This window comes from Phocoena phocoena, chromosome 8, assembly GCF_963924675.1.
Source record: "Phocoena phocoena chromosome 8, mPhoPho1.1, whole genome shotgun sequence".
NCBI lineage: Eukaryota > Metazoa > Chordata > Mammalia > Artiodactyla > Phocoenidae > Phocoena > Phocoena phocoena.
The window spans coordinates 49,745,690-49,758,758 of NC_089226.1; the positions used below are offsets into that span (position 1 = coordinate 49,745,690).

Below are 13,069 nucleotides of genomic sequence, written 5' to 3' on the forward strand. Positions count from 1 at the left end.
TGCAAATTACTTAAGCATAAGTGTACATAAAATCAATTATAACCACCACCATGGGATGTGAATGTCACTTCAGGAATCGTGAAGCCTTTTGATGCTTAGCCAGGTATGTCTAAAGAACATTTCTGCCCTCTTCCTGTCCAGAAGGTCTTCATTTGTCATCCTGATCTGCATTATAATCCTTTTCTGGGCCCACAGGGCACATGTTCCACATATACATCTCTGTAATGGCCACCTCCTAGTCTTGAGGTTTGGGGAATTCTCAGTCTCTCTCTTTTTTTGAGATGTTAAACTTTTTTTTTTTTTTTGCATTTTAATCTTTTAAATTGAAGTATACTTGATGTGCAATATTACATAAGTTACAATATAGTGATTCACAATTATTAAACGTTACACTCCATTTATAGTTATAAAATATTGTCTATTACCCAGTGTTGTACAATATATCCTTGTAGCTTATTTTATACGTCTCCCTTTTCTTTTTTTTTTTAACATCTTTATTGGAGTATAATTGCTTTACAATGATGTGTTAGTTTCTGCTTTATAACAAAGTGAATCAGTTATACATATACATATATCCCCATATCTCCTCCCTCTTACATCTCCCTCCCACCCTCCCTATCCCACCCTTCTAAGTGGTCACAAAGCTCTGAGCTGATCTCCCTGTGCTATGCAGCTGATTCCCACTAGCTATCTATTTTACAATTGGTAGTATATATAAGTCCATGCCACTTACTCACTTCGTCCCAGCTTACCCTTTCCTCTCCCCGTGTCCTCAAGTCCATTCTCTACGTCTGCGTCTTTATTCCTGTCCTGCCCCTAGGTTCTTCAGAAACTTTTTTTTTTTTTTTTTTAGATTCCATATATATATGTTAGCATACGGTATTTGTTTTTCTCTTTCTGACTTACTTCACTCTGTATGACAGACTCTAGGTCCGTCCACCTCACTACAAATAACTCAATTTCGTTTCTTTTTATGGCTGAGTAATATTCCACTGTATATATGTGCCACATCTTCTTTATCCATTCATCTGATGATGGACACTTAGGTTGTTTCCATCTCCAGGCTATTGTAAATAGAGCTGCAATGAACATTGTGGTACATGACTCTTTTTGAATTATGGTTTTCTCAGGGTATATGCCCAGTAGTGGGATTGCTGGGTCGTATGGTAGTTCTATTTTCAGTTTCTTAGGGAAACTCCATACTGTTCTCCATAGTGGCTGTATCAATTTACATTCCCACCAACAGTCCAAGAGGGTTCTCTTTTCTCCACACCCTCTCTCCAGCATTTATTGTTTGTAGATTTTTTGATGATGGCCATTCTGACTGGTGTGAGGTGATATCTCATTGTAGTTTTGATTTGCATTTTTCTAATGATTAATGATGCTGAGCATTCTTTCATGTGTTTCTTGGCAATCTGTATATCTTCTCTGGAGATATTTCGATTTTGGTCTTCTGCCCATTTTTGGATGGGGTTGTTTGTTTTTTTGATATTGAGTTGCATGAGCTGCTTGTAAATTTTGGAGATTAATCCTTTGTCAGTTGCTTCATCTGAAAGTATTTTCTCCCATTCTGAGGGTTATCTTTTCGTCTTGTTTATGGTTTCTTCGCTGTGCAAAAGCTTTTAAGTTTCATTAGGTCCCATTTGTTTATTTTGGTTTTTATTTCCATTTCTCTAGGAGGTGAGTCAAAAAGGATCTTGCTGTGATTTACGTCATAGGGTATTCTGCCTATGTTTTCCTCTAAGAGTTTTATAGTGTCTGGCCTTACATTTAGGTCTTTAATCCATTTTGAGTTTATTTTTCTGTATGGTGTTAGGGAGTGTTCTAATTTCATTCTTTTACATGTAGCTGTTCACTTTTCCCAGAAACACTTATTGAAGAGGCTGCCTTTTCTCCATTGTATGTTCTTGCCTCCTTTGTCATAAATAAGGTGCCCATATGTGTGTGGGTTTATCTCTGGGCATTCTATCTTGTACCACTGATCTATATTTCTGTTTCTGTGCCAGTACCATAGTGTCTTGATTACTCTAGCTTTGTAGTATAGTCTGAAGTCTGGGAGCCTGCTTCCTCCAGCTCTGTTTCTCTTTCTCAAGAGTGCTTTGGCTATTTGGGATCTTTTGTGTCTCCATATAAATTGTGAAATTTTTTGTTCTAGTTCTGTGAAAAATGCCATTGATAGTTTGATAGGGATTGCACTGAATCTGTAGATTGCTTTGGGCTGTATATTCATTTTCACAGTGTTGATTCTTCCAATCCAAGAACATGGTATATCTCTCCATCTGTTTGTATCATCTTTAATTTCTTTCATCAGTGTGTTATACTTTTCTGCATACAGATGTTTTGTCTCCTTAGGTAGGTTTATTCCTAGATATTTTATTCCTTTTGTTGTAATGGTAAATGGGAGTGTTTCCTTAACTTCTCTTTCAGGTTTTTCATCATTAGTGTATAGGAATGCAAGAGATTTCTGTGCATAATTTTGTATCCTGCTACTTTACCAAATTCATTGATTAGCTCTAGTAGTTTTCTGGTGGAGTCTTTAGGATTCTCTATGTATAGTATCATGTCATCCGCAAACAGTGACAGCTTTACTTCTTCTTTTCTGATTTGGATTTCTTTTATTTCTTTTTCTTCTCTGATTGCTGTGGCTAAAACTTCCAAAACTGTGTTGAATAATAGTGGTGGGAGTGGGCAACCTTGTCTTGTTCCTGATCTTAGTGGAAATGGTTTCAGTTCTTCACCATTGAGAACGATGTTGGCTGTGGCTTTGTCATATATGGCCTTTATTATGTTGAGGTAAGTTCCCAACATTTTCTGGAGGGTTTTATCATAAATGGGTTTTGAATTTTGTCGAAAGCTTTTTCTGCATCTACTGAAATGATCATATGGTTTTATCCTTCAGTTTGTAAATATGGTGTATCACATTGCTTGATTTGTGTATATTGAAGAATCCTTGCATTCCTGGAATAAACCCCACTTGATCATGGTGTATGATCCTTTAATGTGCTGTTGGATTCTGCTTGCTGGTATTTTGTTGAGGATTTTGCATCTATGTTCATCAGTGACATTGACCAGTAGTTTTCTTTCTTTGTGACGTCTTTATCTGGTTTTGGTACGAGGGTGATGGTGGTCTCGTAGAATGAGTTTGGCAGTGTTCCTTCCACTGCTATATTTTGGAAGAGTTTGAGAAGGATAGGTGTTAGCTCTTCACTAAATATTTGATAGAATTCACCTGTGCTTTTCTGAGAATTTGTCCATTTCTTCCAGGTTGTCCAATTTACTGGCATATAGTTGCTTGCAGTAATGTCTCATGATCCTTTGTATTTCTGCAGTGTCAGTTGTTATTTCTCCTTTTTCATTTCTTATTTGAGTCTTGTCCCTTTTTTTTCTTCATGAGTCTGGCTAATGGTTTATCAATTTTGTTTATCTTCTCAAAGGACCAGATTTTAGTTTTATTGATCTTTGCTATTGTTTCCGTCATTTCTTTTTCATTTATTTCTGATCTGATCTTTATGATTTCTTTCCCTCTGCTAACTTTGCAGGGGGTTTTTGTTCTGCTTTCTCTAATTGTTTTAGGTGTAAGGTTAGGTTGTTTATTTGAAATTTTTCTTGTTTCTTTAGGCAGGATTTTATTGCTATAAACTTCCCTCTTAGAACTGCTTTTGCTGCATCCCATAGGTTTTGGGTCATCATGTTTTCATTGTCATTTGTTTCTAGGTATTTTTTGATTTCCTCTTTGATTTCTTCAGTGATCTCTTGGTTATTTAGTAGTGTGTTGTTTAGCCTCCATGTGTTTGCCACTTTTTACATATTTTTTCCTGTAATTGACATCTAGTCTCATAACGTTGTGGTCAGAAAAGATACTTGATACGATTTCAATTTTCTTAAATTTAGCAAGGCTTGATTTGTGACCCAAGATATGACTTATCCTGGAGAATGTGCCATGAGCACTTGAGAAGAAGGAGTATTCTGTTGTTTATGGACGGAACGTCCTATAAATATCAAGTAAGTCCATCTTGTTTAATGTATCATTTAAAGCTTGTGTTTCCTTATTTATTTTTATTTTGGATGATCTGTCCATTCGTGAAAGTGGGGTGTTAAAGTCCCCTTCTATGATTGTGTTACTGTTGCTTTCCCCTTTTATGGCTGTTAGCATTTGCCTTATGCATTGATGTGTTCCTACATTGGGTGCATAAATATTTACAATTGTTATATCTTCCTCTTGGATTGATCCCTTGATCATTATGTAGTGTCCCTCTTCGTCTCTTGGAATAGTCTTTATTTTAAAGTCTCTTTTGTGTGATATGAGAATTGCCACTCCAGCTTTCTTTTGATTTCCATTTGCGTGGAATATCTTTTTCCAACCCCTCACTTTCAGTCTGTATGTGTCCCTAGGTCTGAAGTGGGTCTCTTGTAGACAGCATATATACAGGTGTTGGTTTTCTATCCATTCAACCAGTCTATGCCTTTTGGTTGGAACATTTAATCCATTTACATTTAAGGTAATTATTGATTTCTATGTTCCTATTACCATTTCTTAATTGTTCTGGGTTTGTTATTGTAGGTCTTTTCCTTCTCTTGTGTTTCCTGCCTAGAGAAGTTCCTTTAGCATTTGTTGTAAAGCTGGTTTGGTGGTGCTGAATTCTCTTAGCTTTTGCTTGTCTGTAAAGGTTTTAATTTCTCCATCAAATCTGAATGAGATTCTTGCTGGGTAAAGTAATCTTGGTTGTAGGTTTCCCCTTTTCATTACTTTAAATATGTCCTTCCACTCTCTTCTGGCTTGCAGAGATTCTGCTGAAAGATCAGCTCTTAACCTTATGGGAGTTCCCTTGTATGTTTTTTGTTGCTTTTCCCCTGCTGCTTTTAATATTTTTTCTTTGTATTTAATTTGTGATAGTTTGATTAATATGTGTCTTGGCATGTTTCTCCTGTATGGGACTCTCTGTGCCTCCTGGATTTGATTATTTTCTTTCCCATATTAGGGAAGTTTTCAACTATAATCTCTTCAAATATTTTCTCAGTCCCTTTCTTTTTCTCTTCTTCTTCTGGGACCCCTATAATTCGAATGTTGGTTTATTTAATGTTGTCCCAGAGGTCTCTGAGACTGTCCTCAATTCTTTGCATTCTTTTTTCTTTATTCTGCTCTGTGGTAGTCATTTCCACTATTTTATCTTCCAGGTCACTTATGCGGTTTTCTGCCTCAGGTATTCTGCTATTGTTTCCTTCTAGAGAATTTTTAATTTCATTTATTGTGTTGTTCATCTTTGTTTGTTTGCTCTTTAGTTCTTCTAGGTCCTTGTTAAGTGTTTCTTGTATTTTCTCCATTTTATTTCCAATATTTTGGATATTCTTTACTATCATTAATCTGAATTCTTTTTCAGGTACACTGCCTATTTCCTCTTCATTTGTTCGGTCTTGTGGGTTTTTGCCCTGCTCCTTCATCTGCTGTGTGTTTCTCTGTCTTCTCATTTGGCTTAACTTACTGTGTTTGGGTCTCCTTTTCGCAGGCTGCAGGTTCGTAGTTCCCATTGTTTTTGGTGTCTGCTCCCAGTGGCTAAGGTGGGTTCAGTGGGTTGTGTAGGCTTCCTGGTGGAGGGGGACTAGTGCCTATGTTCTGGTGGACGAGGTTGGATCTTGTCTTTCTGGTGGGCAGGACCACATTCGGTGGTGTGTTTGGGGGTGTCTGTGACCTTATTATGATTTTAGGCAGCCTCTCTGCTAATGGGTGGTGTTGTGTTCCTGTCTTGCTATTTGTTTGGCATAGGGTGTCCAGCACGGTAGCTTGCTGGTTTTGAGTGGAGCTGGGTCTTAGTGTTGAGATGGAGATCTCTGGGAGAGCTTTCGCCATTTGATATTATGTGGAGCCAGAAGGTCTCTGGTGGAACGATATCCTGAACTCAGCTCTCTTACCTCAGGGGCACAGGCCTGACACCCGGCCGGAGCACCAAGACCCTGTCAGCCACACAGGTCAGAGGAAAAGGGAGAAAAAAAGACAGAAAGAGAGAAAAGTAATAAAATAAAATAAAGTTATTAGAATAAAAATTATTACAAATAAAAAAATTAAAAAGTAATGAAAAAAATTATAAAAAATGAAAGTTAGAAAGAAGAGAGCAACCAAACCAAAAAACAAATCCACCAATAATAAGAGGTGCTAAAAACTATACTAAAAAAATTTTTTAAAAAAGGACAGAACCCTAGAACAAATGGTAAAAGCAAAGCTATACAGACAAAATCACACAAAGAAGCATACACATACACACTCACAAAAAGAGGAAAAGGAAAAAATATATATATATCGTTGCTCCCAAAGTCGACCGCCTCAATTTGGGGATGATTCAGTGTCTCTTCAGGTATTCCAGAGATGCAGGGTACATCAAGTTGACTGTAGAGATTTAATCCACTGCTCCTGAGGCTGCTGGGAGAGATTTCCCTTTCTCTTCTTTGTTCCACAGCTCCTGGGGCTCAGCTTTGGATTTGGCCCCGCCTCTGCTTGTAGGTTGCCTGAGGGCGTCTGTTCTTCGCTCGGACAGGACGGGGTTAAAGGAGCAGCTGATTGGGGGGCTCTGGTTCACTCAGGCCGGGGGGAGGGAGGGGTACAGTTGTGGGGTGAGCCTGCGGCGGCAGAGGCCAGCGTGACGTTGCAGCAGCCTGAGGCGCGCCGTGCGTTCTCCCGGGGAAGTTTTCCCTGGATCACAGGACCCTGGCAGTGGCGGGCTGCACAGGCTCCCGGGAGGGGAGGTGTGGATAGTGACCTGTGCTTGCACACAGGCTTCTCGGTGGCGGCAGCAGCAGCCTTAGCGTCTCATGGCCGTCTCTGGGGTCCGTGCTGATAGCAGCGGCTCGCGCCTGTCTCTGGAGCTTGTTTAGGTGGTGCTCTGAATCCCCTCTCCTCGCGTACCCCGAAACAATGGTCTCTTGCCTCTTAGGCAGTTCCAGACTTTCTCCCGGACTCCCTCCCGGCTAGCTGTGGTACACTAGCCCCCTTCAGGCTGTGTTCACACTGCCAACCCCAGTCCTCTCCCTGGGGTCCGACCTCCGAAGCCCGAGCCTCAGCTCCCAGCCCCTGCCCGCCCCGGCGGGTGAGCAGACAAGCCTCTCGGGCTGGTGAGTGCTGGCCAGCATCGATCCTCTGTGCGGGAATCTCTCCACTTTGCCCTCCTCACCCCTGTTGCTGCGGTTTCCTCCGTGACTCTGCAGCTTCCCCCCACCCATCCCCCCGTCTCCACCAGTGAAGGGGCTTCCTCACGTGTGGAAACCTTTCCTCCTTCACAGCTCCCTCCCTCCCAGGACAGAGATGCAGGTCCTGTCCCTATTCTTTTGTCTGTTTTTTTCTTTTTTCTTTTGCCCTACCCAGGTACGTGGGGGAGTTTCTTGCCTTTTGGGAAGTCTGAGGTCTTCTGCCAGAGTTCAGTAGGTGTTCTGTAGGAGTTGTTCCACATGTAGATGTATTTTTGATGTATTTGTGGGGAGGAAGGTGATCTCCGTGTCTTACTCTTCCACCATCTTGAATGTCTATCACGTCTCCCTTTCTGTAGTTCCAAGTTCATGCCTTAAGTGCTGATAGAATCATGAAACCAATATTTTTATGGTTCTAGTGGCCATTATTCCTAATATATAAATACAAATATCTACAAAATGCTCCAACTTACAGAGGCTCGCAATCCTGCTTGCCTTTCCTGAGCAGTGTTACATGTGTATCCCTCAGCCTTTCAAGGGAAGGGCACCACCTCCAAATGAAGTGCCATCTTCAGGGGTCTCCCACCACCTAGAGGTCCTCTACCCCAGGCTACTTCTCATGTCTTACAAACGTTCCCTCCTGCCCATAACAGTTTGGAGTGTTGCTGTTTCTGCATTTCAAATTCTCTCATATCCAACCTACACATATTCCATTAATCTGTAGAGGATACCTTTGTCACCTCTGGTCCTCCGGTTCTTCCACAGGAAAACATACACCCCATCATCCTTTGATAGACACATTTGGGCTGTTTCTACCTTTTGATTAATATGACTAGTGCTGCTATTAACATGTGTGTACATGTACTTACTTGAGTGTCTGCTTTAATTCTTTGGATAGACATCTAGGAGTGGGATTGCAGGGTCATATGATAATTCTCTGTTTAACCTTTTGAGGGAAGACCCATTTCTTTTTGAAGTGGATGGGGAATTCTTTGTGAAAGGGGATGGATGTTTTCCTGTGGAAGACCCAGAGATGACTGGGTATCTTCTACAGAGGGCAAGACTGTGTCTTATGTCTGGATTCTCATGGCTTAGCACCATGCCTGGCACCATAAATACTGCTCAAGGATTAGTTGAAGGAATAAATGAAAACTCAATGAGAGACACTATCAAATACAGTGTAACATTGCAAGGTATATAATGTTTTAACAGTTTTTTTTTTCTTTTTAGTTTCTTTCAATCATTCTTTCCTTTGATTCCTTGTAACTAGCAAACTTGTAATGGGTTGTCATTGCCAGGCCCCTAATACAATCAGGAAAACTGTCTCCCCATATTTGTGGGGACAGGGGTTGGTGGTCCCTTTCAAGACATGAAAAATGTGATGTTAATATAAAATAACACAAAGCTTTTGTGACAATGAGCCCCTCTGACTCAAAGATTACAGAAAAACTGTAAAATTCGTTGCAGAAATAGGGCAAAGGATTGTCTTCGGTTCAGTCCACATATGCCCTCTAGTGTCAAAAACTTCAAGTAAGCTAAGGAAGGAAATGGAGTCCATTGGGTCCCAACAGTCTCTCTCTCAATGCCTCACTCACCTGCCTTAAAAAATACACTGGGATTCCTTCATATCACCTATTCTAAGAGAAAATAACTGACCGATGTGAGTGGCCCAGGCTGCATCCACTCTCCTTGAAGTCACCAGAGCTACATTCACAGAGCTGGAGGACATCCGGCTATCTCATGCAATTATGTCCAACCTGGGTCCCCAGACCTCTGGGCATCAGAGGAAAGAGTATTGGGGTCCTCTAGAGGGTCCTGGCATTTCAAAATGCCTAAGGAAATCGTACTGTAGCTGGAGATGAAACTGGAAACCACCAAAGAAATTGGCAAGTACCTTTTCCTTCAGCTGGAATTAATCAGCTTGGTGTTGGATCGTCACTGCTTCTCTCCCACTTGCTAAGTGGTAGTTACCTATGCCTTGAATTAATTACAAATAGGAAAATAAGTAATGATTTTACATATGTTGTGGGTAAAGAGTACAAGATATGTTTAAATTGGGGACTCATAAGGGTAAAAACATAATAAAAGTGGTCCTTCACAGTGAAAACTTCAGGACCCACTTCCCTGCTACCCTATTGGCTGGCCTCTGAGGTATGGATTAACTAGGTTGCTTTCAAGAGGGAACATGTCTCATGGCCAGGTCCCCTCATCAGACATTGGGAGTAGCAAAGATTCTTCAGCCTGCATTAGTGAATGGCACATAGTGTTTTCTGGAAAGGTGCTCACACTCGCTTTTATCTGTTTGGGCTCAAAAACTTTTGAAATCTCCCAAGAGTCTACTCAAAATTCTACCCAAATTATTTAGTCCTTTTTTCTTCTTCTTTTTTCAGTTTTATCTCCCCAAATTCCACCCAATCTTCCAAATAACTCCTATGCCCCAATCTGTCAGGTCTTCTCACCAAACTATGATTATATTTTGAATGTATATTCATTCATTCAATACATGTTTACCAAAGGTTCATTATGGTCCAGGCTTTATGCTAGGTGTTGGTGAAAACAGTGACAGACGTGCCTCTACCATCATGCAGGATACAAGTAAGAAGTGTCGTGACATGGGAAAGTTGGGTTGCTACAGGAGTCCATAACAAATAGACGAAATCTACATGTGGGGAGAGGAGGGACCCCCCCCCCAAACGGGTGTGAGTTAAACTAAGATCTGAAGGATAGGAAGAAATGAACCAGGTAAAGAGGAAGAGAAAGGGCTCCAACTTGAGAGAACACCATGCACAGAGGCCCCAAAGTGGGAAGGAGCATGGAGATTAATTTAATTAATTAATGAATTAAATGTCTTTGTTTACTCCAATCCTCTCTCCTAGACCTTGTCCCTACAATCTCTGCCCACGAAAACCCTTAAAAAACCCTCAAATCTTACCTTCTCTTGCTAACCATGACCGAAAAGTATCATCCTCAACTGAACCAAAGGATTTTTTTTTCTGTAACATTTAAATGACACCAATCCATTACTGCCTTGTGTGGAAGCTATTAGCACACTTGTTCTATTCTCCCAGTTATATTATACGTTCTGGGAGAGCAGAAGTCTTTGCATATAGTAGGACCCGAATAGTTGTTGGACTGAGTTATGTTTCTTTACATTCCTCACACATCTAGCCTTAAACTAACTAGCCAGCATACAGATATTTCTGTGAGTAAAATTAAAAGAATGAAAAATGTTTTAAAGTCCAATGAAGGGCAACGATTGTTAAGAACTGTGAAGGGTCTAAGATCTTACCTATTTGCAAGACAACAAGTTAGCCTGCCACAGTTGCCTGGATGTTGGCAGAAGACATGAGGCTCCTGGGCCAGAGACAAAGGATGTAATTACAGCACAGCAAGCTGCCTGATCATCAGCATATTTGCATCAGTTCCCCTTCCCCTGAGTCCCATGTTGTGATGCAGATAGGCCCAGGTGTGTGCCTGAGTGTGCAGTGGATTGCATTACAGAGAGGAACCCTGAGCTAGAAAAACCCAAAGTTTTTATAATAGGCAGTAAGCATGAGGCTCCATTTGGCTCCAGAGGGAGACACTGTACTTCCCAAGGCTGTTCATTATACAAACTTCCTTAAAAAGAGAGTCCATAACAAAAGGCAAAGAGAGCCTCTGCTAACGAGCCATGCAGAAGCATGAGAGACCCATGGAGAATTACTTCTGAACATTGGGCAAAGTCAACAGGCATTAGTAATAAAAATAGCCACTGCTTGTTAGGTGTTCATACGTGCCATGTACCGAGCTGAGTATTTTATATGCATCAGCTCCTTTATTCCTCTCAACACACGAGAAAATATTAACACATTTATGGGAAAACATTTTTATCAATTAAGACTTTCAGTATACAAATGATAGCAACAATGGAGAATTTGGAAACACAGGAGCCTTAGGAAGGTCTCAGGAAGTGGCTAAATCTATTAGCTGAATACCACCTGGACTCTCACTCCATCTGCTATCTCTGCTTCTGCCTTTCTGTACTTCTCTGGCAAAATTGTGACTGTGCCAGCTCCCAAATTCACTTGCTGTAGTGCCAGCGAACTTCAGAAGATGATTAAGAATCCCTGAATCCAATCGCCAATTCCATATTCAATTCCAAAGAATATGATTGGCCCAGCATCAACACTGTGTATTTGTGTTGGGAAGAGAATTTTACAGTAATATAAATAACAAGAGGTATAAAAGAGGTACACTTTTTTTCATAATCATTACTGAATTTAAGGTAATTTGTGTTCCCACTTACTGATCTGTATCTCCCAGGCTGTGAGCAGCTGCAGTTGTTTTTATTAACAATGCCTGTTGACTTTACTCATATCGTTTAACAGAATTATAGTCACATTGGGGATATATATGTATATATTCAATTTTTCGAGTTTTATATATATTATTAAAATTGTTTTCCAAATATGTTATACTAACATAAATTCCTGCCAGCAGCTTGAGTGACCCTATCTGATGGCTTATTTGGTAGAATTGATCATTATTTTTCAGAAAATCTTTAACAGGTAAGAATGGTCTATCTTTAGGTTTGACTTTTTTTTTAACTGGTGAGATTAAACTTTTTTTTTTTTTTTAAGGCATTTATATTTCCTCTCCATTTATTTTTCTGTTAAAGCCCTGGCAGGAATCAAGCGTTCTTTTAATGTGCCTCAGTGCTTAGAATAGTGCTTGTCAAGAAGATGACGCTCACAAAGCTTTAAAAACAAACTCATAGATTGGCCAACCCAGTGGTAACTGTTTTACATCCTTGTAAGAATAATTAAGCCACTAAAACCTAACAATTGTTTACCATTTTAGAATTTACACAGAATATATTGGCACATTTGAACCCCACAACTACTGTGTGTTGTTATTTTCAACATTTTACCATGTGGGGAAAAGTCTGGAGTACTGAGGTCTGAGAGGGATAAAGATTTAAAATCTTGTCTACCGTAGAAACGAAGGAATTCAGCTTCCCTGAAGAAAGCGACTAAACCAAATACATTTCGTCCTCCTGTGCACGAGAGGGCGAAGCAGCAGGATATGAAGCAGCAAGAATGAGGGGCCCGCGGGACTACACTTCCCAGAAGGCCTCTGCGCGATCCCCCGGGATGCTCAGCGGCCGAGGACTGCACTTCCCAGGTTGCCGTGGGGCTAGACGTGACTCTGTCTCCCACTGAGCCAAACTGGAAATGGGCATTGGCTTTTCGGTGGGAGTTGGCTGTTGAGCTGTACATCTCATTGCCTGGAAATGGGAGCCGGAAGGTTCTCAAACAAGATTCCGCTTTCTTAGGGCGGTAACAGCGTGCACGGGTTAGGGAGGGGCGGTGGGAAAAGCGGAGCCGCTCTGAACCATGCTAGGGAACTGTGGGTCCGTCTGTGAAGAGGCCCAGCTTTGCGGGACAGCGGTGTGAGCCTGCGCCGAGAGATGCTCGTGTGACAGGCCGAAAACTACACTTCCCAGCATCCTCGCGGTACCAGAACTACCTTACCCAAAAGCCTGAGCGCTATTTATCCAGCCTTTCGCCCTACCCCGCCAGCTGGAAAGCCGAAGACATGTGGAGTCGCTGGTTTGGGCGGCTACTGCGTTCTGAAGGCTGCGGGGCCCGCCGGGTTTCAACTCCCCGCGGGCGTTTTTCGCCGGCCCTGAGGAGAGGTGAGAAAAGGCACCGCATCACCGATGCCTGCGTGCTCTGTAGAAAGACGGTGCCCGTGGTTCGTGCATGCTCGGGCGAGCGTGAGGCGAGGGTGCCACGCCTTCCAGCCCACTCCGGGTCCTGGCGACCCTGCTTCCGGGCCTCGCCCCGAGGGATTGAGGCGGGAGGGTCGAGGACGGAGAAGAGGAGCGCCTTCCTCTTCGGAGGGCTTTCCTCTG

The 13,069-nt window shown here is 41.6% G+C and overlaps 1 protein-coding gene across 1 annotated transcript in view; it reads left to right on the top strand.

Moving 5' to 3' along the window:
• The first annotated feature begins 12,402 nt into the window (after positions 1-12,402).
• CCDC90B (coiled-coil domain containing 90B) overlaps positions 12,403-13,069 on the top strand; it is a 53,505-nt gene continuing 52,838 nt past the window's right edge. Inside the window, exon 1 of the mRNA XM_065882127.1 lies at positions 12,403-12,850. Coding sequence (XP_065738199.1) covers positions 12,751-12,850 — 100 coding nt within the window. The 5' untranslated portion in view covers positions 12,403-12,750. The remainder of the gene's footprint in view (positions 12,851-13,069) is intronic.